At 30.2% G+C, this 25,123-nt stretch overlaps 1 protein-coding gene across 1 annotated transcript in view; it reads right to left on the bottom strand.

Annotated features, from left to right (window-relative positions):
• Positions 1–25,123, bottom strand: part of LOC145329551 (uncharacterized) — a 151,614-nt gene that overhangs the window by 21,869 nt on the left and 104,622 nt on the right. The window contains exons 15-30 of the mRNA XM_080173823.1: positions 17,941–18,010; positions 16,689–16,726; positions 16,461–16,583; positions 16,028–16,108; positions 15,403–15,475; positions 14,934–15,004; positions 13,951–14,104; positions 9,474–9,587; positions 9,158–9,234; positions 8,669–8,733; positions 8,178–8,244; positions 4,237–4,303; positions 3,781–3,916; positions 2,974–3,104; positions 1,864–1,936; positions 1,309–1,403 (exon numbers count right to left, since the gene is read on the bottom strand). Coding sequence (XP_080029949.1) covers positions 1,309–1,403; positions 1,864–1,936; positions 2,974–3,104; positions 3,781–3,916; positions 4,237–4,303; positions 8,178–8,244; positions 8,669–8,733; positions 9,158–9,234; positions 9,474–9,587; positions 13,951–14,104; positions 14,934–15,004; positions 15,403–15,475; positions 16,028–16,108; positions 16,461–16,583; positions 16,689–16,726; positions 17,941–18,010 — 1,435 coding nt within the window. The remainder of the gene's footprint in view (positions 1–1,308; positions 1,404–1,863; positions 1,937–2,973; positions 3,105–3,780; positions 3,917–4,236; positions 4,304–8,177; positions 8,245–8,668; positions 8,734–9,157; positions 9,235–9,473; positions 9,588–13,950; positions 14,105–14,933; positions 15,005–15,402; positions 15,476–16,027; positions 16,109–16,460; positions 16,584–16,688; positions 16,727–17,940; positions 18,011–25,123) is intronic.

Here is a 25,123-nt window from a genome sequence, read left to right as displayed (position 1 = left end):
AGTTGAGTGTCCAATCGTTTCAACCACTAATCTTAATCTACAAAATAGAGAAATTTGTGTTTCATAATTGGGGATGTACATAAATTTATCGGTCATTGTCTTATCCCTTTAGATCCATGGATTTGACGGGTTTTCAACCGAAAATTTAATCAACTCTCATCATAGCCCCTGCGGGATTTTAACAAATTTGTGTGGATAACCTAACCAATCTATTATTTATATATCCGATAATGAATGCAAGTTAGATAAACCAAGAAATAATAAAAACACATCACATGTCTTTAAATTTTACAAATAAAAATATTGTGAAATTGTTGTTATGAAATTGTCCGAATATAGTAGCATATTTAAAAGAATGACTATAATGACGGCCTTTTCAACAATTATTAAAACTGTTTCATTTTACAGCATGACACAAGTATCCTTATAAATAATTTGAATACAAGTTTAAGTGTCAGAAATTGTCAGCATCATACTAGAGAATTTTAAGATATTACTCAATAATCTATAGATACAGCAAAATTAATAAATTATTCCAAAACTAAAAAAGCATTTCAAGACAAAAACCGTGCAATTAAAGTTTGTCTGTGTAAGCTATAATTTTGAGAGTTATATGTATCAAATATGAAAAATAAATATATGTTTTTTTCATTATTTTTTACCCTATCCGTACTATTTAAGACAATGTGCACATCAAAATAGCGTTTAGGCATTGTTTTATCATAATAAACATAACATTGGAATAGAATAAGACAAAATATCTCAAAAGCAAAGTTACTCTGACATTAAAGTTCGTCTATAAAAATTGATGGAGAGTGCATTATATCTTTTTTCTGTTCTCTATCTATTAAATTTTATTTAGATGGATTCAGGCAAGAAAATAGCCTAAAGCCATCTCGGAACCCATGTGTAGCTTTTCTAAAATGTATAACTCAATTTGTTTATTGTTTAGCAATATCTTACCGAATAAACAAAACTTCAAAATATCATTTAACCAGGGATCTCAGGGGATAAGACACTGCATGATATAATGATGTACATACATTCCCAATTTTGATAAACTTAATTAACCATTGTCTGTTGATTAAAATTATTGGTGTAACAGTTTGGATATAATTTGAACCAACCAATCAAGAGTTAACAAAATTAATTATTTTACGCTAACGAATGAGGAAACGTTATTTTAATACTTTTAAGTAACGATATAATTTAAAGTTCAAAGTCTCCTCTCTCGCTATCGACTAAAATGACACAAGGCAACACACTATTCCGCAGTTGAACAGGAAACCTATAAATAAACCAACTTACCATCATCGTATTGAGCAGGCAAAAATCTGATTAGTGGTGAGATACTCTTTCCATACTGAGGGTTGTTCAAATTATTGCACCAGCCATTAAAAGTTCTAAAAAAATCAGAAATATTTAAATGTTAGACTATAAAGTTTAAAAGTAAATAGATTATTCTATGATTTATCAATGCTCATATTAGAAGCTATGGCGTGCACAGGATTGCCACGTTGCTATGTGGAGCATATCTGAAAAATTTTACACCTCTCTTTAACTACTATTGTTGACGTTCTATCGATATACAATTTCACGGGTTTGCGTCGACTATAAAGCTTCATTTTTTGGTCCGTTCGTTCATCCAGTAGGAGAGGAGTTAATAGATGGGGGGTATCGTTACTTTAGCCCGCTGTGAGTGAGTTTCACTTTACTAGAGAACATGAAAATCATTTATAATTAATCCATCATTAGATATGTAAACCTATGTAGTAACCTAAACATGTATAAGTTCTTAATAATGCTTAATACTTTATGACAAATCAACGAAGAGTAGCAATGCTTCTCTTTATATGTTGTTACCTGTATTTGTAGGTATGATCGCAAGGAGAATGGTTTTCCTCTTTCTGACACTCAGTTAAACTTCCAGTTGGAACTAAAATAATTTATTAATATCAATCCAAAACAAAAAATCCAATTACAATTTTTAATATTAAACCCATAAAATCATAATTATGATATTTAAATAAATGAAAAACTAAAATTCATTTCAATTTCAAGTTTTTAGGCACGCACAGTTTGTTCAACAAAGCTTAGTATCCCACATTAACGACAAAAATAAGCCGAAGCAGGCTTTCCTTTATATTCGTTCCAGCTTGAGACTACCCAGACAGCATTTAGATAGGGAAGGCAAAATTTCAGACACTTAGATCACAAAAATATTAATATTTCCATTGCTTCAACTCTTTGTACCTTATAATTAACTAACGGCTGCGCCCCTAGCATCTAGGAGCTCTGTATTCAAAGAGACAGAGAAGGACAGAAAAAAGGTCTAAAGACTGAGGGCTAAAAATTAAAGTAGTTTTAAAACATTCAGGGACTTATGTGAATCTTCCCTTAAACGGAGAACTCAATCGGTTCAGTGGTTATCGAAATCTTAAGCTGCACATAGAAAACTTACTACTTTATATTTTAAAAAATATATTAAGCAAAACGTTGTAATATATATTAGTCCGTAAGTAAGGTCATCCTTGTTGAAACACGAAAACTTTAATGATTTTAATTATGAGTTGAAACACATGAAACTTATATAAGATCTGCAATTTATCAAATGCACTTTACAAATATTAATTATTTTTTTTTTAACAAAGCAAAATATAAAAGGTCAAATGCAGTTTAGATATGTATTTATATTTTATTAAATTATTAAATACTGAATTTTATTTCATGATTCTATCTAATAAAACATATTTGTTTTAATCCTTATATAAAAGTAACATGATGTTTGTGTCTTTGTCTGTCTGTAACGTAGGATCTCACTAATCGCTGGACCGATATACTTCTCCTTTACAATTAATGCCTACATAAAGTTTGAGGACATTTTGACTCCATTTTTGCCAGTTTAGTCTTATAAAATTAAATAATTATTTTTGAATAGCAAAAGATAAAATAACTTTTATGATTATTGATTACCTGTATTTACGACTCTGGTGACGTCAATATTTGTGAGACCATTGGCGAACTCGTTGACATTGACAACACTGTTGATACTGTTGGCGTTGAAATCATTGCTCACTTGACGCTTGATTCTCTGATCTTGAGGCCTAAAAACAGAACAATTTGTATCTGTCTATGGTGCCCTAGAAAAATAAGGATAGATGCCACTGTTTTTGGCCTTCCTATTCTATTGACGTCAGGAAATACCATATACCCCATCTGTTTCTAGTTGGTTTCTTTCCCCCTTCCATTTATCTTTCCCTCTACTATGACTAGGTAAGCCAAAAGCGGTGACATCTATCCCCATTTTCCTAAACTAAACACTAAACACAGCTACAAAAATTTAGCAAACCACTTTATGACCCGCAACATTAACATATTGGTAACGTGTCGGCTTGCTGTCAGGTTTGATTCTGGACAAAAGCGCGTCATACTAAAGACGATAAAAAACGGTTAGACTCGGGACGTGATTAGATGAATACCCTTTGGGCGAATTGACGCTTTACATCGCATTATAACACGCTAACATCTGAAACGATATGACTCTCTCTTCTTATAGGTCCCAATATTTTGTTGGAAAAAAGAGCTTCCAACCTACAAAAGGAGAAATTGTCCTGTGGATTTATAGAGTAGGTCGACCTACGGTTCTTCTCTTCTGTAAATTTCGACCTAGAGGACTCTAGGGGCATAACAACTAACATAAAATGTTACAGGACAAATAAACATTCCAAAGAAAATTAAAGAACATATTTACTTTAAAGAAAATAAAACTTGTATACTTACTCTTTCAAAGAGTCAATAAAAACTCTGGAAGTATATTCAAGTAGAAGGGAGGTGTTGGACAAGAGTAAAGCTTCTCTGTTAGGCTTACTGAAGGCGAATGCAATACCCAAAGCTGATTTAGGATGGGCACCCATATCTATAAAAAATAAAATAAGAATCAATTCTTATTCATAAAAAATGGTACAATTAATCAAAAATAGATATGATAATAGTTATTTATCGCTTCGTATCATAGACAGCTTTCCGGGGATGTTAAAATGAGAATATTATACGATTAAAACTAGGTTTTTTTTAGCAACGAGGGTAACAAAACTGGTAATAATCAATGCTATACATAATTTTTCATTATGGCTGAGAACCATTTCTAATCTACCGGATATTAATTGGTTTCGAAGCCATACTCGAAAAAAAAAAGATTTTAGATTTAATTTTACTTGAAAAATTTTTAATTCTTACTTTTAGTCCAAAGTTGATATTCTTCTTTTCTTCTCATTGCAAGTCCTTCGGTTCCTTTCTTCAGTGTCTAAACAAAAATATGAAACATTAATAGTCAGAAAAAGATATCTCTACTAAAAATAATTTCCTACGTATTATAATTCAATTTACCATGTATAAAATTTCACTGGCCTTTTATTTTTAATTTAAACCATAGAAAAAGAGCATGCAAATCTAAATATTTAGTTTTCTATAATAGCATAAAAGTAAATTATGGTTCGGTTTATAAAATTTGAGAGCTATTTTCTTGATCATTGATTTGATATACAATTTTAATCCACACAAAGTAGAAATGTGCATAAAATTATATTAAACAACAGTAAACGGTATTCTAATTTCAAATAAGGATTTTTGATATATAAATGCATAAAACACGCAAATTGTTTGAAATATAGTTTAAAAGTTAAAGAGCCAATGGTTTCCTACAAAAGGCTTAAATTACATAAGACCTATGTTACATTTGTTTATATGTTTCTTTAACATATTTGTAGGTGGTAACTTTTCAATGCTTCATTTGAGTGAAAGATCTTTTAAAAGTAGCTTAAAACTTTGACCTAGTACCAACATAGAGCTTTACCTACAAGCATATCTTTATATATGTATGTATATATCTTTTTAGAAATTGCAAAAGACATTCAACCATCCATTTATTATGAAGAAAACCAAATCAAAATTTTCTTTTCTCAGGCTTTCTAGTGTAAAAAAGCTATCTGACCATTCATTTATGGACATTTTATTAAAATGTATGACCTAAGATATATATGAATGTATATTGCATAAATTTTACAGTACATATAGATGCATGTATTGCATAAAATACCAATTTACATACCTCTACTATGTAAATAGGTTTACATCATCCAAATGGAATTATAATCTTAAAAATAAAAAAAATAAAAGTCCTTATATTATTGATATTATAGGTAGAATTTAGCATTTAATACTTTAAAACAAACTAATTCAACCTATAAAAATTTAATCATTTGGAAAGTTTTTAATTTTGTTATAATAAAATTTTAATAAATAACTTTCTCAATTTTTAGAATGAATTCTTGTTTAGTTTTATTTTTAAAAACAAATATCCTAATCTGTGTGTTTTGTATGCAATGCAGAATTGTGTTAAACAACATATATAACATTAACCTCAATATATGCATAACTTTACAACATTCAACAAATTCAACAAATTATTATTTTAAATTATAGAATAAAGGATTTCTTTGAAGCCTAAATCCAATTCGTTTTAATTAGATAAAATTCAGTTCTAACTATATAAATATGTTAAAAATTCTTTTTATTGGCTATATTTAACATCGAACTTGAAGTATTATTCATATTAACTCAAGAAATGAAGCTTTCTTAAAAATTTGGCTGTTTCAATAAAACATATTTTTTTTCTTGGTTGAAAAGGGGTTGATTGAATTGTCAACAGTTTTTCTAACAGTCATTTCTACACATTTCTGCTATTTTAATTCAATTTAGATTGGTGATTTAAAGAAGCCTATGTGAGCTTTTTTTAAATGTGTTATAATACTTGAAGGCATGTCTTTCTTTTATTAACATAATTGTTAATCTCTTAGGAAATTAATTTTTGATTTAGGTTTTATTTCATAGGCGTCCAAGGGGGGGGGGGGTAATGGGGCGATTACCCCCCCCCCATTTAAAATTTACCATTACCCTTGGGGTGCCGTAGGCACCCCCAACCATTTAGGAGGGGGTATTTACCCCCCCCCAAACAATTTGGGGGGGTAAATACCCCCCCAAAATAGAAAATCTCTAACAAAAAAAATTTTTAATACTAAATTTTTGATAAAATTTAACTTACCCTCCCAAAAAATTTTTCCCCGGAGGTAAATTTTGGAGGGGGGGTAAACAAATTTTACCCCTGCCAACAGATTTCAGGGGGGTAATTACCCCCCCCCAAGCAAATTTCTCCCCCGGGGTAAAAATTTTGGGGGGGGTAAAAAAATTTTGCGGCGCGCTTCGCGCGCCATTTTACCCCCCCAAAACCGAATTACCCCCCCCTTAAAAAAATTTTACCCCCCCCAAAATAAAAAGCTTCATGTTTTATTTGACTTAAATCCATGATCATTATGTTATTTATTTTTAAATTGTGACATCTTTATCTTATTTTTTTTAGAATCTTTCTCCCAAATCCTTTTCTATGGCACGTAAAATTCTTTCTGCAAATCCTTATCACATAATAATCTTAAAATTCCAAGGCGTTAAATTAACGGTCCTGGCACATTTGGGATTGTCACAAATACCATTTACTTTTACAAAGATCCAGCAATTAAAAAAATTAAAATGAAATTGATCCTTTTTTATTTTTATTTATGAGTTTGTTTAATAATCCCTGCATTATAAGATGAAAACTGTTTCATACAAAATATCGATTTTATTCTGAAATATTGATTTTAAATCACTTTGAGTTAGAGAATACCTAAGTAATTGATTTGAAAATGGCCTTGTATTTATCTACATTTTGGGTTATCAATACTGCATTGTAAATTTAAGTAAATCTAAATGTGACAACTACTTTTACACATGCTTTAAATAATATTGCATTCTAATCAGTAAAAGGTCAGATGACCACCAACAGCTGTTTCTTTGTATTTAACAGCTGATAAGATCAGCTGATTGCTAAAACAACTATTTTTTTCTGTATTATCAGCTAATTTTGGTTTAACAGCAGATATTATAAAATTTAGGGGTTTAAAATATTTTTTTTACCTACTATGTTTTGCTTTTATGTCTTATGAATTATAATCATAATAATCCTATATCCATAATCATTTAAAATACAACTTTTATTCTTGTAAATGTTTTTATTTGTCTCACAAGTTTGTGTCACTTCCCTCCTGCCTTTATTATTGTCTTAAAATGCATGAAAATATAAAAATAAAGCATATTGTATATATTTCTTGAATCACATTAAACTTTAAAGTATAATGGAGTTTTAAAAGGGAGTCCGTTAAATAATGTCTCTTTAAATGAATCATACCAACTTCAAGATTTAAGGTGCAATTATTTTTAGAGTAATTAGTTGTTTGATTTAATTAATACTACTAAAAGTCCATTTTGCTTAATTTTTAACCACTGTGCGTTGCCTTTGAATGCATTTTGTGGGTCAGGAAGGAGACAAAGTTTGCAAAGATCCAGTTTTTTTTCTAGCAGCAAAGCTACTCTATAGACAATAGCTGTCTGTATGTCAATCTAAAATAGACTTATTTTGAAGAAAATTTGTTTCTGGCTTTTTAAAAGTCACAATGAGTAAATTTTGTTTAACTAGTTCTAATTTTAAACAATTAATAGTTTATGTTGTTTAATGGTAGCAAAATTTCATTACATTAGGAGGTATAATGTGTCTTTTTTTGATTGTTTAAAACTTAAATTGTAAAATACCCTAAATAATATGCAACTAACATTTTGTTGTTTTATATAATACATAGCTGGCATACTTCCAAACTTATATATCCTTGTTTATTTCTGCCCAACATTTCAACAAATATGGTGGATTTTTTTCTCCAGATTTTGGTGAAAAATTTGTTTATTGTTTGGTCAGTTTTTTCATATATATTTTACATCCTAGGTTTGGGTTTTATTTGTATGGTTTTCATCAAATTTTGTTGGTTTAAATTTTAGAAGAATTAAAAAGCAAATAATCATTCTAATGATGATGTTTCACATAAAGTATAATTTAATTCTATATATTTGAAATCTATGTGAAAAGTCTTTTTCCTTAAGCGAGAAATTTACCAATACATATATTGTCTATAATTTTTTCCTTCAATATTTTGAAAAGAAATTAACATAATGACATACTTTATTGGTTTAAAAAAATAAAGATATCTAAAATAGCTGAACTTATTAGGTTGTAATTATGAAATAATTTTTTTTACCTGGATGAGGATGGCTTCTGGAACCTGGAGGGCTGGAGAATCTGTCTTCCATAGCTCAATATTTATTCTATAATAAAAATTATAATTATAAACATTAATTTACACTTTAATGTTTGGAACAATATAATTCAAAATTTTAAACACAGCAATTATAATATCCTTATATAAAGAAACAAGGTGTCTATCTGTCTTAGCGAAAGATCTCGCTAACCACTGAACTGTTAGTTCTCCTTTATAGTAAAGCTTCGTACAGGTTCCGGAAAGAATAATGGCTATCTTAGGGGAGGTTATCTCCAACCTTCCTAGAGAAACTGCCCAAATAAAAATTACCCCCACAAATTAAAAAATAATTGTAATAAGTATTACTAATATTTTTCTATCTGATTATGGCAGTTAGGCGGAAAAACTGTTTCATTACAAAACTAAACACTAACGTTTAGCACCATAATTTAAGTAGGTATTGTCATAAAATCTCCCTATGAGTTTATTACCTTGGAAAAACATCGCAAGTAACAGGAGAATTCAGGTACAGATCTCGGGATATCAAGACATCAGGCTGAAATTAAATATATTTACAATTTGTTACAAGCTTAGCTTTTTTACATCTAGGTTCTGTCCGTCTGTACGTCTGTAACGAATGTACAGCTCTTAACATCAGTTAAGACTTATCAAAATCGTACTATCGTTTTAAACTTTGCATGGCAAATTCTGATTAGCTATGTAGCATTTAGAGCTCGTCATCCTTAACCTCAGCTCTTTAGTGCCTATAAAAATGACGTCATATTAGAATAGTCCATTCTCTAATATCACGTAATTCCGGATTTTCCTTATTTATCCTTTTTTTAGGCACTAAATTTAAAAACTTTTGGTTGAAAAATCCTAAATTACGTCTTATTAGAATAATGAACTATTCTCTAATATGACGTCATTTTTTTATAAGATCTATAAAGAGCTTCTTTGATCTTATTTGTATTGAATACCTGGATCATATAAACAGAATCAAGATTTTCACACAACATGGAGGCCAAAGATGCTTTTCTCAACTCTTGTAACTGATCTAATAAATTAAAGAATATTATAAAGATTTTTTTTAGTATATTAAAGTATTTAAAATAATCTCCAACTTTTTATCTATAAAAAAACATTTTCTATATTTTATTGTACTAAAGGTAGATCGTATTAAGTGTGAAACATAAAATAAATTTAAAAAATCACGCAACCTACAAAGCTTCATCTTAAAATAATGAAAAAAGTATTTCAGAAAAATGAAAAATGTTTAATTATAAAAGTCATTACCTTTAGTAAAAGCTGATGGTGGAATATTATTTTCATACCAAAATCTGTCTCCAAGTTTGAGGATTTGAAATTGTTGTCCAAGTAAGCACCCGAAGGTTGGACCAACTGTAGCACCTAATATATATATATTTTTTATATAATCTATTATATTACAAAAACATTTATTTATTCTCGCGTGGTTGGTGCAGCTGTGAGTTTCCAAAGAAGCGCAGTTTGGCTAAGGCTGATTTGAGTTTTAGTGCTTGATTGGCAGCTACAACTTAGTAGTGAAGCAGTTAAGAGAATAAGCAGGGGCTAGGCCACATATCTCAGTCGCCTTAATTTCGATACCAGGGGTTTACCTTTTTAGGGAAGCTTCACAATGACAATGGGAAAGTATACAAATTAATGGGAGAAAATTATTCTAAGATAATTATCAAACTGATTTCTTTCTTACACACACATCCTTAATAAGCACATTCCCTAAGGGCTAAGGGTGCAGCCACTAAAAGTATGAAAAATATCTTTGTTTATCAAATGTTTGAAACTGTTAAAACATGAAGAAAGAACAGTTTATACATTAAAGGAAGCTCCATCATTTCAAATTAAAAAAAAATACAACATAACTTTTTTTTGTTTGATTCAATTCTATACAATTTTCATCACACTTGCTTTTCAACTTTAGGTGAGGGTATTTAGGGTGAAAGGTTATCGGATAGGAATTTTTAAAATGGTCTATAATTCCATAGTGCCCCATATGGCTATATATAATACATATGGGTAACTAGATTATTAGTGTAGTAAAAGATCTTCTTCAAAGTTCAAAGAAATTTTTATAACTTTAAAATACTTATATTGTAAATGATATATTTCTAGAATTTTTAGACTGTCTTTTTACTTAACTTCCTTTTATTTAACCAGATGGCTCTAAAAACATATATAAACTAAACGGTCAATTTATTTACAACGACAAATTGAATTCTTACGTGATAATAACTGCGCAATTTATATATAATATGTATATTTCTAACATGTAATGGTTTGTTTCTAAGGTATTTATGACTTACAGCTAGACTATTATTTATTATGATAAATAAAAAACGCCAATAAGATCATTAAAAATTAAATTGAATTTCAATTATTAGTGATGGACTGTCAAATATTCGTGCGGACATGCTTTCTTAAGAATGGCACTTTCATTTCTAACTAAATTATTTTTATATGTTATTTTAGTTCTAAAAAATAAGAATATTTTTGTATAAACGTTTTGTATGTTGTTTTAGTGTTTTCATGTGTAAATGTTAATTTTAAAGATTAGATTAACAAGGATGAAATTTTGCTCATATTATAAAGAAGTGCAATTTTAAACGGTTAAAACATTTTTAGAAAAAAATCTGTTTATAAAAGATATTCATTGCATCATTTTATAAACAGCAATCCGCGGATATATGAATGTACTGATTTTAATATTATCATTGTACTTTTTTATATGCGTTGAAAATTGGATATAATACAGTATTTCAGTATGGGTTTGAACCGGTTCTTATCCAGCGGATATTAATCGGTTTCGAATCCATACTGGAAAAATTGTCCTTTTTTACTCATAAAGGTAAAACAGAAAAGCTATATTTTTAGAAGAGCTTTGCTCTGAAATATCTTGGTTACTGCTGAGTTTCTATTAAACTGGAATCTTAATTTTTATTATTAAATTATCCACGAATAAATGGATAACATTCTATTTCAAGTTTATTATGAATTTCAGCTGCGACTACACATTGCGTTAAAAAAGAAGGACTTTTATCGGCAGCGGATTTGTGATAACTGGTAGAAAAACAACGAGTTGACAAGTTAGCAGCTTGTCTCCAGATTGTTAAGTAGTAATTACAGCTGAAGCTATAAATTGTCCTACAAGTGGTCGGCTGAATTTAATTGACAACTCTTAGCCGAAATCAGTCGCAAATGATCGCAGCTATGCTAGTCTCAAAAGGATGCCTAGTTTTTATTGTTTTATTATTTTTGTACTGATTTAATATCTTTCTAACCCTGAATAAAAGTTATGTTAGGAAGAGTAACGGAATTATTAAATTAAATCTAGATGATCTTTTTGCTATGTTGGGTCAAAAATCACAATTAGCTCTATGCTTAAATTTTATTCCAAATTATTGTGAATGCAACTCTACTTTTCGGAGAAGTTGAATATTGGTACTTTTGGGGGGCGATGTACACCATTTGGTACACCATCCCAAATGAAAATTTCCCATTAAAAAATTTCCACTATAAAAATATTTAGTTTATTTTTACGATGTTGCTTTATGTAACGTTAGTATCTCAAGAAATGAATTGAACCAAATCCTATTATATGAAGTAGTAAGGTTGTTTTGTATGCCCGTTAAAATCTCGCTAACCACTGAACAGATTGAGTTCTTTATTTTAATAAAGCTTTACAATGGTGTTAGGGTGGTTTAGGGCTATTCTACTTCTAAATTCAAGTCTGAGATGGTTTTAGGCCATTTTGAGTCCCCTTCTTCCCATTCAAATATGGAGCCCCTAAATGCTAGGACTGCAACCGATAGTATTTAAAAAGTATAAAAACGATTGAAAATATTTAAGGAATTTTAAATACTTAAAGAAACATGTTTAATTGGTCTTTAGCTCTTATTGTTTTAATACAATTATTTCATTTTATTTGGTCATAAAGGTACTGTTACAGTAAATTTAATGTCTGCTCTAACTTAAAAAGGGATGTTATTATTGTAATATTATAATAAGAGAAATATTTTGGTTGAAATTTTGAATACATAATCAGAGTAAATAATTATGATAAATTAAGGTATTCACAGAAATGTTTAACTCGCCTTTGGCAAGTAAATTAACAAGGAAAATGAGATTTAAATTTGAAATAACAACATCCATAAAAGCGAAGATCTAAAATCTGAAGGAAGGCCAAACGAACAATAACTCTTGCAGAGTGTGTTGTAACAAGACCATGTGTATGTGTTAATCCATCTTTGAAGCTGAAACCTTTTTGTATATTTCTATTTTTTATAATGTAAATTTATTATTCCTATGTAAAGAAGTAAATAAGCTTGTCTTCTTATATACTAAAAATTTAATTTTCCATTATAAGTTTTTTTTCTGCTTTAGAAGATTATTTTTGGAAATGAAATATTTTCAGTAAAATATTAACAGTTTAGTCGCAGAGACTAAGATATTAGAAATTATTTCAGACCAGGATTGATTGAATAAAATTAGAAACTTGCTTCTATCCTATAATATAAAGTAGTACGGTTTTTGTCTGATGCTAAAGATATCGGAAGCTGCTGTTCCGCATTGGTTTAACTTTTCATAAAAGCTTTAGAAATGTCTTTGGGTGGTTTTAGGCTATTTTCCTGACCTCCTTCACCCTCCCCCGGAAAGTAGGGCGAAGAAACTAGTGATTTTAAAACTAGGAAATTCTAGGGTGAAAAAAAAACAAATCTAAATCTGTATTACAAAGAAGAACGATGTCTGTCCGTAAGGATGAAGCTTAAGATCTCGCTAACCACACTGATTTTACGGGTATATAACTACTAAGTTTGTAGCAATTTTTTTGAAGAATATCATTGACCACTTCCCCTGAATAGAATTTAAGGATGCTAATATAGTAAAACCCCTATATAGAGGCTAGAGGCGAATCAACTAAAAACTACAACAAAATATTCTTACATTTTTTATTCTAATTAACGCATTTTTAGAACATTTTGTCCTGCTAATGACAATGGCTATTAAAATTGTTTTTAAAGATAATAAAAGTGTATGAAGTAAATTTAATTGTAAATAATGTTAAGAATAACAATTTACATATTATTAAATTTTCAAAATAATAAAGACAATTTATGTTTCAATTTTAATGCACAAGTTAGATATTTGTAAAGAAATTATATTAGTCTAAAGTAGGATACAGAAAATAAATTCTACAGTAATAAGATTAATTATAATTATAATTATTTTTCCCAATACCATTCACATTAGTGAATTAACAGACCATTTCAAATCAGTAAGTATAAATGTAACTTTTTTTTAAAATTAATAATAATATAAAAAAAAATTTAAAATATTTTTTTTTTTTGGGGGGGGGGATGCGGGGGAGGTAGTATTCTCCGTATTTCTGTAAAGGAGGCCTCCTTCCAGAAATTATTCAAAGAAGGGGGCAATCGGTGGCCGATGTCTGCCTTGGACCACAGCCACAAACGATATGTCTTACAAATAAAATGTACCAAGAAATAAATATTCCTTAAAAAAACTATCCTTCTATCCAGTAAAATATTTTGCTATTCTGCTTCACCTTATGGTAAAAAAAGTACATACCAACAAAGGTTGCTAAAAAAAGTAAGCATAATATAGATCCAACTATTCAAAGTCGAAAAATCTGAATTAAGAAAGACAAACACAAATTTTGGATCTCCTGCTATTATAGGAGCCGAGATTTTTCACCGGCGCTACTCTAAAATAATCCTACCTGACAAAGGACGTTCAGCTAAGCCTCCAACAACAAGATCGATATCATTATGGTCAGGATAGATAACTTTTAACAGTTCAATATTTTCTTTGGAAATTGTGTTGTTTAATTCTGCAAATGATTCCACTCTTTGTAAGCCACAATATTGTCGAACCTAAAATAAAGAATTTTAAGAATTATTCTCGTATTCATTCGAATCCGGTGGATAGGAACCGGTTCTCATCCATACGAAAAAACTATGTCTAGCATCGTATTATATCCAGTTTTCTACGAATATAGAAATGTACAATCATAAGATTAAAACCAGTTTTTTTAGCCGGTGCCTCCGGCACCTCGGGGCTAAAAAAACTAGTTTTAATCTTATAATTGTACATTCTATATCCGCGGAAAGCCGTTTATAATACGATACGAGAAATAACTATTCTCGTATTCATTCGAATCCGGTGGATAGGAACCGGTTCTCATCCATACGAAAAAACTATGTCTAGCATCGTATTATATCCCGCTTTCTACGAATATAAAAATGTACAATCATAAGATTAAAACTAGTTTTTTTAGCCCGTGCCTTTGGCACCTCGGGGCTAAAAAAACTAGTTTTAATCTTATAATTGTACATTCTATATCCGCGGAAAGCCGTTTATAATACGATGCGAGAAATAACTATTCTTTAAAATGTATTGATTTATTTTTCATTGAATTTTAGAAGTCATATTATCCTTTAGAAGTCGAATGCCCGTTTGAGTACTTAGAATGGTTTGATTTTAGCTACTGATGGACATTTTCATTCTGTTTATTACCGAAAATACTCCATGTTGGGTTTTAATCTTATATCCCCCTAACTATCTAAATATTATGTAAAGACTTGTAGATGCTGCGCTAATTTTGACACATTTTGATATGAATTTGTTAGATTAATGATAATTGGAAGATTTTAAAATATTTCTTTAGAAGATTTTTTTCTGAATGTATAAATATTGTCTTACTTGTGTGTATGTAGGTAGACCATGGTCTCTACCCCACTGAATTACTTCTGCTAGCTTATCTTTACCCATATCTAGAAAAAAAATAATAATTTTCCTAAAAATATCATTCAATTATTACAGGTTATTTTAATCTAAATCATTTATTCTGCTAGTGAAACCCATTAAAATCCCCTCTTTTATCATTTTCTGTTTATTATGAATCATTTAATTTGGAAATATGGTTTTAACTTTCTGAAATGAATTTATAAAGAGGAGGGGGACTGGTTGACAGTTCTTCTTTTTAAATACAAAAGTTTTTTCCTTCGTAATATGAGGTACAAACCTTTTGGGCTCTGCTAAACATTATTTTCTTAATTCATCTTAAATGCATATCTATGGGTTTAATTCTGGTGCTCCACTTGTGAATTGGGGATTAAGGCCAAAATTCTACTATCAATACTTTTTAAAGTTAAACTATAAAATTACTTACAATATTTAGTATTTGGAGCAATGTTCAGATCCACTTTCTCAGCTTTGGTATTCACCAATCCAATTAAGATCTCCTGAAAGATAATTTACATTTTTAAAAGTCATCAATGAAATATATACATACTTGCTTTCATGGGGACTCATATTCTGAATAATATAACAAAGGAGTTCAACTACAAGATATTGTTTGTTGTAAGACAGATAGAAGAACAGAAAAGAATAATTTGAGGATGCAATTTTTGTATAAATATGTATTTTTATATTTACTTCAGCAATAAACCCATTCTTTAAAATTTTTTTATTTTATCATATTGTTTTTCAAGATAAATGTCTTTATCGACGGACGAACATCCAACTTCTTTTAAGATATAAGATAAAATATAATATAGGATTAATTCGTTCTTTTTTTGTATTATCTTTATATTCTTATTCGTGGACAATTTGTATGAACCATACTATACAAGCAGGTTATAAAACTGATTTTATCTGGTAGAATCGGATTCAGAACCGTGTCAGATTATTTAGTATAATTTGATAGACAGTTGTTTATGGATGGAAAAGTAAACCGATGTTAATCAAGCGGAAATCTATGATGGTTTCGTAGCCGATATGCAAAATATGATAACCTGAACAGTTTCTGTGTTGTGGGCAGCAAACGGAGCCCAAACTGTTGAATTGAAAGGAACTGCGGACTTTCTTTCTCCATTCTAAAAAATATTTTAGTACTTAAAAACTGAGACGTTTTGAAAATTACCTTCAATATGAGGGGACACTGTGCTATTTATTGCACTAATCCATAAAGTTTTGTAATAATGTTTTCTTATTCGTTGGCTTAACAACTCTGGAAACTTTTATTGAATTTTGATTGGTTGATGCATCAAGTTGAATTTCCAGACGTTTCAACCACTAATTGTATTCTACAGAAGGATTAATTTTGTGTATCATCATTGGGGATGTATCTTATCCATTTAGAACACGCAGATACCAAAAACAAATTTTCACATTAAAGAATAAATTGAAAAAGGTTTACTTATTTTTCCATGAAATAAATGTGCTTACCGGTGTGAAGAAGTCAATATTTGATGGAAGAAGTGAGAGAATGAACGCCATGGCGGCATTACCGACAGCATTTAACGTTGTGGCGGGTAGTTCATCATTATAGTCCATATGGTAACCGTTACCCTTAAAAAATATTACATGATTTATTATTTAATAAAATTTAATACAATATGATCACCATAAACCAATTGAATATTTATAAAAAAATATTAAATAAACTTTTTTTACCTTTGATTTTAGTTTGAAAGTTTCTGTCAAAACCTCGCCTGAAAAATTAGATATAATTTAAATCTAGATTAGAACATTTTTCCCTCTTATAAGAAAATTATTCCTATACGTTAGTTTATTTGTCTATTTGTGTATCTGTCTGTAGTTTAAGATTTCACTAACCTATAAACCGTCATAGTTCTCCTTTACAGTGAAGCTTCTTATAAATTTAAGAAATGTTCATGATTATTTTGGAAGAGAAAAAATAAATCATTCCGAAAAAAATATCCCTCCCCCCTCAAGGAAGCTTTGATATTTCAGTGACAAAATAACGACTTAAAGAGAAGCTTAGCCCATAGAAACATTTATTTTGCGCAAAAATTATCAATTATATAAGCATACATACAAATGCATAGTGAAACATTCCAACAATTATATTTAAAAAATTAAAACTGCATAGAAAATTAATATATAAGTACGGAAGTTGAACATAAAAGTAAATGCGTTATGGTGCGTGGGGTGGTCATACACGTAATTCACTCAAAAATACTTACAATTGGACGGCCATGCGAGTGAGGGAGGGGTTGTTGTTGTTGTTGTTAATGGGTTAACCCCCCCAAAAAAGAATAAAAGAAAAATAATTATTCCGCAAATTAAGATTTTGTACTCCAACCTCTCTAAAAAAAGAACTTCGACGTCCTTGCTTACAATATATGTATCTAAATAGTAAATAACTTGTTTATAGCCAAGATAATTTACTCTTTAGGTTTGTTTTTCACTCTGCTAATTTACAAAATTATAACCCATTTATGTAGGAAAAATTCCGAATAAAATGTGATAAAATGGTAATCTGCTTAATTATATTTTTAGCATTTTAGCCAAATTGTAAGCTATTCACATTTAGAATTGTGAAAAAAAGGATCAAAGGGAAAATAGATATGAATTTGTTGTATATAAAAGTAAATATCAAATGTTTCTATCCGTATTTATATCCTATGTTTCTAAGCTTATTATATAAATGCATATATACGGTTCAGAAGGAAGGGAGAATAACATTAGATTTCAATGGATGATTCATTTTGAATTTGCCTTTAAGTACATTTATGACAGTGGTGGGCCAAATCCTATAGAATTTCTAGACTAGTCAAGGAGTTAGGATTTCCTTAGCCTTACATAGACATGAATGAGTATGTATTTTATGATGCAGAGTGCGACTTTGCAAAGGCATAACTTCAAATGAGCGAACTTTGTTTCAACTAAAAATATATTTTACCTAAAATCGCCGGTAGGAATTCATTGTAGGTAATATGCTGAATTTGAGCTCCAACTATCTTACGAGATTCCTAAAAAAAATAACAATGTTTAATATACATAAATGTATGAATTTCAGTCTATTGGTTCGTCTGTCTGATTAATGCAACAACCTGTAAACTGTAAATTTATTGGGCCCGGTTTCCTTCAAATTACATATAAAATTTTTTTATGAGAGCCCAGTATGGTGAAACACCAAATGGATGGGACTTGAAGGGATAGAGACACCTGCAAAGTTTAGAAACGTCTAAAATGGGGACGGGTGATTTTGATGGTCATTTATAGGTCTGAGTGAAATCACCGAAAACAAACAAATTTTAACACCCCCCCCCCTCCCTCTTAATAATCCTGCGACCTCGATTTGGTGAACCCCAAACAGCTAAGGTCTGATAAAACTAATGTATTGAACAAATAAGGAAAAATATCCTAAATTCTATGTTCTAGATTATTAGAACTTAACGGCATAATTGTTTATTTTATACCTTGTTTTGCTGGTCTACATATATAAAATATATAACAGTGACAATTCATTTTTCAACTTCTTAATCAGGTTTTTACAGGGAAAGGTAAAAGCATTCCGGTTAAAAAATCAAAGCTTTAAAAAATGTAAAACTCTATTGTTTTTATTTATAATTTATTAAATTAAGATCTTCTGTTAATTTATTCTAATGGTTTCAATTTTCAAATTTTCATTCTTGTATTATAAATTGGTAAAATATCTTTTTAGTCGAAAGAAAGGATAATTCGGGAATAGTCCCTTACGTAACATCGCCCCATAAGGAGCGATTCGTTGTATTTTTAAAATGGCTTTTTATAGGTTATTTTAGGTTAGGTTAGATTATATTGGGTTAGGTGATTGCCCCACAGGGTTAGGTAATTGGCCCCCGCAGGGTTAGAGCACCCCGCAGGGGCTAGAAATAGAAGAAAAGGTACTGTGAAAAATACGAAGAATCGCCCCATAAGGTGCGATGTTACGAAAGAGACTATACCCGATAATTCTTTTATAATCTACCTATATTACTAATAATCTATGCTTACTTAGGATCAATTGAATAAGATCTTAATGGACAAACCTTAATCCATATATCATTTTCTCTATCCCTGACTTTTAAACACTTGACCATAAAAAGTGAAGAAAATCCAGAAATGGTTATAAAATAATGGATTTTACAAGCAGGCTTTACTAATAAGTAATCAACTTCATATTGTACGCTTAAAAAGGTAAAAAAAACCTTCCCGAACCTATAATAAGCTTTACTGTAAAAGATGTTTATATCATGGCAGTCCATTGGCTATAAAGATTCTTTGGCGAAACTCACATACAGACAGTTATCCTGATTCTTAAGAATAAATAAGTTTAAAGTACATTTTAATAAAGTTTATTTATTTACACTAAAATAACGTCAAGTTAGGCCTAAGGGAAAATTTCATTCTTCCTTACAATCCTATCGAGACACGGACGAATATCTTAAAACAAATTATGAATAATATTATTTGCTAAGGTTTGCTGAGGATATTTTGGACTGAAAAAGGCAAAGCCATTAAGAAGAGGTAGGCATTTCTCTTAAGTTGTGAAGCTACTCTATATTTATAAGCTGAACTGTCATGCTATTTTCTCTCCCCACACCTCACTTTTCATCTACCCTTTTCTGGGTTTTTTTTTTTTTAAATTTGGCAAAGATTTTACTTATTTGTTAGTAAATAGCATTGCCTACACCACCCCCCCCCCCCAAAAAAAAAGAAAAGGTTTTGGGAATCAAATTAGTTTCTTGAAAGGTACAGTTACAAAATATTCTGACTTATTAGATAACAGAAATATGCAACTTTTGGTGATTTTTTGCATCTACCCATCTTGGCGGCCCCAGGGGCCAAGGACACTCTACCCTAGAATAGGGTTAATGCATCGCTACTAATTATCCTTGTTATTTACTTTTGATAGTCTAAACTTACTACACACTGTGGGCTACAATTGAATCAAGACAAAAGTAAGTGCCGAGCCCTGGGACCTAAATAGGGTGAAAATAGACATAAATCCATAATGATCCAGGTAGAGACAAAATATTTCAGCGGGGTCTTTTGGTTTTTTTTCAATTTTAAGTTCTGAAAAAAAATTGAAAAAAATATGAAAATCTTTAATAAAAAACAAACAAAAAATAATTTTTAATATTTTTTTTTACTAAAAGATACAAACAACTTATATAAATACTATAAGCTTTAAAAAAATCACAATTTTTAAATTTAGACTTTCAATATAAAGATTTTTAGAAAAAACCTAATAACAAATTCTAACATATTTCTGATCAACATAGCAATAAAACGTCTTTTGCAAAATCTTTATCATCAAAAATAAATAGCACTTACTAAAGATTTTTTTTCGTTTAAACTTATACTTTTTGCATTAATTAACTTTAAAAATTGATTTAAAAAAAAAAGAAAGGTTGCGTGATTTTTTTCTTCATAATTAATTGCCTAATTTTAAGATTCAGACAAAAAACCTTACTACTTTATATTAAGGGATAATGAAAAAGTTAAAAACATTTATTTTGGAGAGTTAATTCTCTTGGGATAGTGGTGGTACTCTTCCCAAAATAGTTATAAACCTTACCAGGACATATGAGAAGCTACGATGTAAAGGAGAACCATATCGTTTCAGTGGTTAGTGAGATCAGTTGGTGCACAAAGACTCACATAGAACCTGTTACTTTATTATAAAAATACATATATACACAGAAACTCTACAATCAGAGTATGTCTGTTTGTTCATTCGTCTGTATAAAAACAATACAGAACATATTTATTTGGTACTAGCGGCTACGCCCCTAGAGGCCTTTAGGGGCACTTAAGAGGGGAAGAAGGGGTTGAATTCAACAACTATATTTTTATTTTAGGCTTAAAAAGAAAAAAAAATTTATGTGTTGTGGGGTCCTTTTTTAAGGGGCGATTTCTCTTAGGGAGGTTAGAGGTACCATCCCAAAAGAAGTTATAAACCTTCCAAGGACCAATGAGAAGCTACATAGTAAAGTAAAAAAAGAACCATATCAATTCTTAAGCATCAGAAAGATGGACAAACAGACATCAATATATTTTGTATCATAAATAGTGCTTTAAAGCAGGAAGAGAAATATCATCTAAAAAAAAAAAATTTGCTATTGTTTAAAAGTTATATCCCTGTATAAAAAAGATAGGATGTCCATGTGTTTTTTTCTGTCTGTGCCTAAAGTTCTTGCTAACCGCTGGACCAATTTGGTTCTTCTTTATTGACCTATCTTTTAGACTGATAATAGGATCAACATATAAAGGAGTAGTTTAGTGTCTATTAATCCTTATATAAAAGTAACAGTTTCTGTGTCTGTCTGTTTGTGTGTATATGTGTGTGGGTGTCTGTCGGTACCGAAGATTCTTTATAACCGCTTAACTGATGTAGTTCTCCTTTTGGTTCCAGCTTTCATGGTCCTGAGAAGTTTTGAGTTTAGAAAAAAAATGAGTTCCTACCCAACATTTAAAAAAAACTTTTTCTTTTACATACTACAACTGAAAGTAGGGGAGGGGTCAACTTCCCCCCACTTATCAAGGGCCCCTAGATGCCTCTTGGGGCAAAACCGCAAGTGATAAAATAATTTTTATCTTGAATTATGAATAAAGTGTTCTTTTCCATTTTATAAAACTTAATTGTAATTATCAACCTCAAAGAATATCCAGATTTAGGTAATTGGATTTAACAAGGAAAAAAAAGAAGACAACATCCATAATTAGTGAAGCATACATATAAAGAAAATAGCAAGTGTAACATACAGATGCAAAGATATATTAATCAGAGCAAGATGGGACAATGGGCTGTTTATTAGACTAGTCCCCATAGTTTAATATAGCAATTTGTTATTCGTTGGCTTAACTACTTAGGGGACTTGTTGCGATTTTTGTTTGGTTGGATTATTAAATTAAGTGCCCAACATTTTAACCATTAACTGAAACATAAAGAAGGGTTATCCATGTATCATATTTGGGAATGTAAATCAATTTAGCGGTCATTGTCTTATTCCTTTAGGTCCCTGAATAGTATGTAACAATGATCAATGGTTTTTTTTCTATGTAGCTTCTCATTGGTCCTTGGAAGGTTTATAACTTTTTTGGGAGGATACCTCCACCATCCTAGGAGAAATCACCCCCTAAGGACCCCATTACACACACAAAAAATAACTTTTTCTTTTTAAGCCTAAAATAAAAATCTAATTGTAGAATCCAACCACTTCTTCCCCTCTCAAGTGCCCCTAAAGGCCTCTAGGGGCGTAGCCGCTAGTACCAAATAAATATATTCTGTATTGTTTTTATACAGACTGATGTACAAACAGACATACTCTGATTGTAGAGCTTCTGTGTATATATGTATCTTTATTATAAAGTAACAGGTTCTATGTGAGTCTTTGTGCACCAAGGGATCTCACTAACCACTGAACCAATATGGTTCTCCTTTACATGGTAGCTTCTCATATGTCCTGGTAAGGTTTATAACTATTTTGGGGAAGGGTACCATCACCATCCCAAGAGAATTAACTCTCCAAAATAAATATTTCTAACTTTTTCTTTAAAAAAAATGTAATTGTAAGGGGGGTTCGACTTCCCCCCCCAACCCAAGGGCCCCTATATGCCTCTAGAGGCATAGCCGCTGCTAGTAGAGTATCACATGATATAAAGCAGTAAGGTTTTTTGTCAGAATCTCAAAATTGGGCAATAAATTATGAATAAAAAATCACGCAACCTTTCTTTTTTTAAAAATCAATCTTTAAAGTTAATTAATGCAAAAAGTATAAGTTTAAATGGAAAAAAGTCTTTAGTAAGTGCTATTTATATTTGATGATAAAGATTTTGCAAAAGACGTTTTATTGCTATGTTGATCAGAAATATGTTAGAATTTAATGTTAGGTTTTTTCTAAAAATCTTTATATTGAAGGTCTAAATTTGAAAATTATGATTTTTTTAGGCTTATAGTATGTATATAAGTTGTTTGTATCTTTTAGTAAAAAAAAATATTAAAATTATTTTCTGTTTGTTTTTTATTAAAGATTTTCATATTTTTTTCAATTTTTTTTCAGAACTTAAAATTGAAAAAAAACCAAAAGACCCCGCTGAAATATTTTGTCTCTACCTGAAATCATTATGGATTTATGTCTATTTTCACCCTACATAGGTCCTAGGGCTCGGCACTTACTTTTGTTTTGATTCAATTCTAGCCCACAGTGTACAACCTTTTCTTGGATGTCAATTTAACACCTTATTATACACTTTTCCTTTTCCTTCAGAATACCAAACCTTGCTGAAAATACCAAGCTTTTTATTTTGGACTTTATTGTACACTGTGGGCTACAATTGAATCAAGACAAAAGTAAGTGCCGAGCCCTGGGACCTATGTAGGGTGAAAATAGACATAAATCCTTGATGATTCCAGGTGGAGACAAAATATTTTAGCGGGGTCTTTTGGTTTTTTTTCAATTTAAAGTTCTGAAAAAAAATTGAAAAAAATATGAAAATCTTTAATAAAAAACAAACAAAAAATAATTTTCAATATTTTTTTTTACTAAAAGATACAAACAACTCATATAAATACTATAAGCTTTAAAAAAATCACAATTTTCAAATTTAGACTTTCAATATAAAGATTTGTAGAAAAAACCTAACAACAAAATCTAACATATTTCTGATCAACATAGCAATAAAACGTCTTTTGCAAAATCTTTATCATCAAGAATAAATAGCACTTACTAAAGACTTTTTTTCATTTAAACTTATACTTTTCACCTTAATTAACTTTAAAGATTGATTTTTTCTAAAAGAAAGGTTGCGTGATTTTTTTTATTTATAATTAATTGTCTAATTTTGAGATTCAGATAAAAAACCTTACTGCTTTATATCATTGGATACTCTACTAGCAGCGGCTACGCCTCTAGAGGCATATAGGGACCCTTAGGTTGGGGGGGAAGACGAACCCCCCCTTACAATTACAGTTTTTTTTAATGAAAAAGTTAAAAACATTTATTTTGGAGAGTTAATTCTCTTGGGATAGTGATGGTACCCTTCCCAAAATAGTTATAAACCTTACCAGGACATATAAGAAGCTACCATGTAAAGGAGAATCATATTGGTTCCGTTGTTTAGTGAGATCCCTTGGTACACAAAGACTCACATAGAACGTGTTAATTTATTATAAAGATACATATATACACAGAAACTCTACAATCAGTGTATGTCTGTTTGTTCATCTGTCTGTATAAAAACATTACAGAATATATTTATTTGGTACTAGCGGCTACGCCCCTAGAGGCCTTTAGGGGCACTTAAGAGGTGAAGAAGGGGTTGAATTCAACAACTATATTTTTATTTTAGGCTTAAAAAGAAAAAGTTTTTTTTGTGTGTTGTGGTCCTTTTTTAAGGGGCGATTTCTCTTCTCTTTCTCAAAAGAAGTTATAAACCTTCCAAGGACCAATGAGAAGCTACATAGCAAAGTAAAAAAAGAACCATATCAGTTCTTAAGCATCAGAAAGATGGACAAACAGACATCAATCTATTTTGTATCATAAATAGTGCTTTAAAGCAGGGAGAGGAATATCATCTGGAAAAAAAAAATTTCCTATTGTTTAAAAGTTAAATCCCTGTATAAAAAAGATAGAATGTCTGTGTGTTTTTTCTGTCTGTGCCTAAAGTTCTTGCTAACCGCTGGACCAATTTGGTTCTTCTTTATTGACCTATCTTTTAGACTGATAATAGGATCAACATATTAAGGAGTAGTTTAGTGTCTATTAATCCTTATATAAAAGTAACAGTTTCTGTGTCTGTCTGTTTGTGTGTGTGTCTGTGTGAGGGTGTCTGTCGGTACCGAAGATTCTTTGTAACCGCTTAACTGATATAGTTCTTCTTGGTTCAAGTTTTTCATGGTTCTGAGAAGTTTTGAGTTTAGAAAAAATTAGTTCCTACCCAACATTTAAAAAAAACTTTTTCTTTTACATACTAAAACTGAAAGTAGGGGAGGGGTCAACTTCCCCCCACTTGTCAAGGGCCAAAGAAGAACCAAATTGGTCCAGCGGTTAGCAAGAACTTTAGGCACAGACAGAAAAAACACACGGACATTCTATCTTTTTTATACAGGGATTTAA

Source organism: Acartia tonsa, chromosome 10 (genome assembly GCF_053477335.1).
Source record: "Acartia tonsa isolate MP-2025a chromosome 10, ASM5347733v1, whole genome shotgun sequence".
NCBI lineage: Eukaryota > Metazoa > Arthropoda > Copepoda > Calanoida > Acartiidae > Acartia > Acartia tonsa.
Note: the sequence above shows the minus strand (reverse complement) of the source record. Positions and strands in the feature narration are given on the sequence as shown.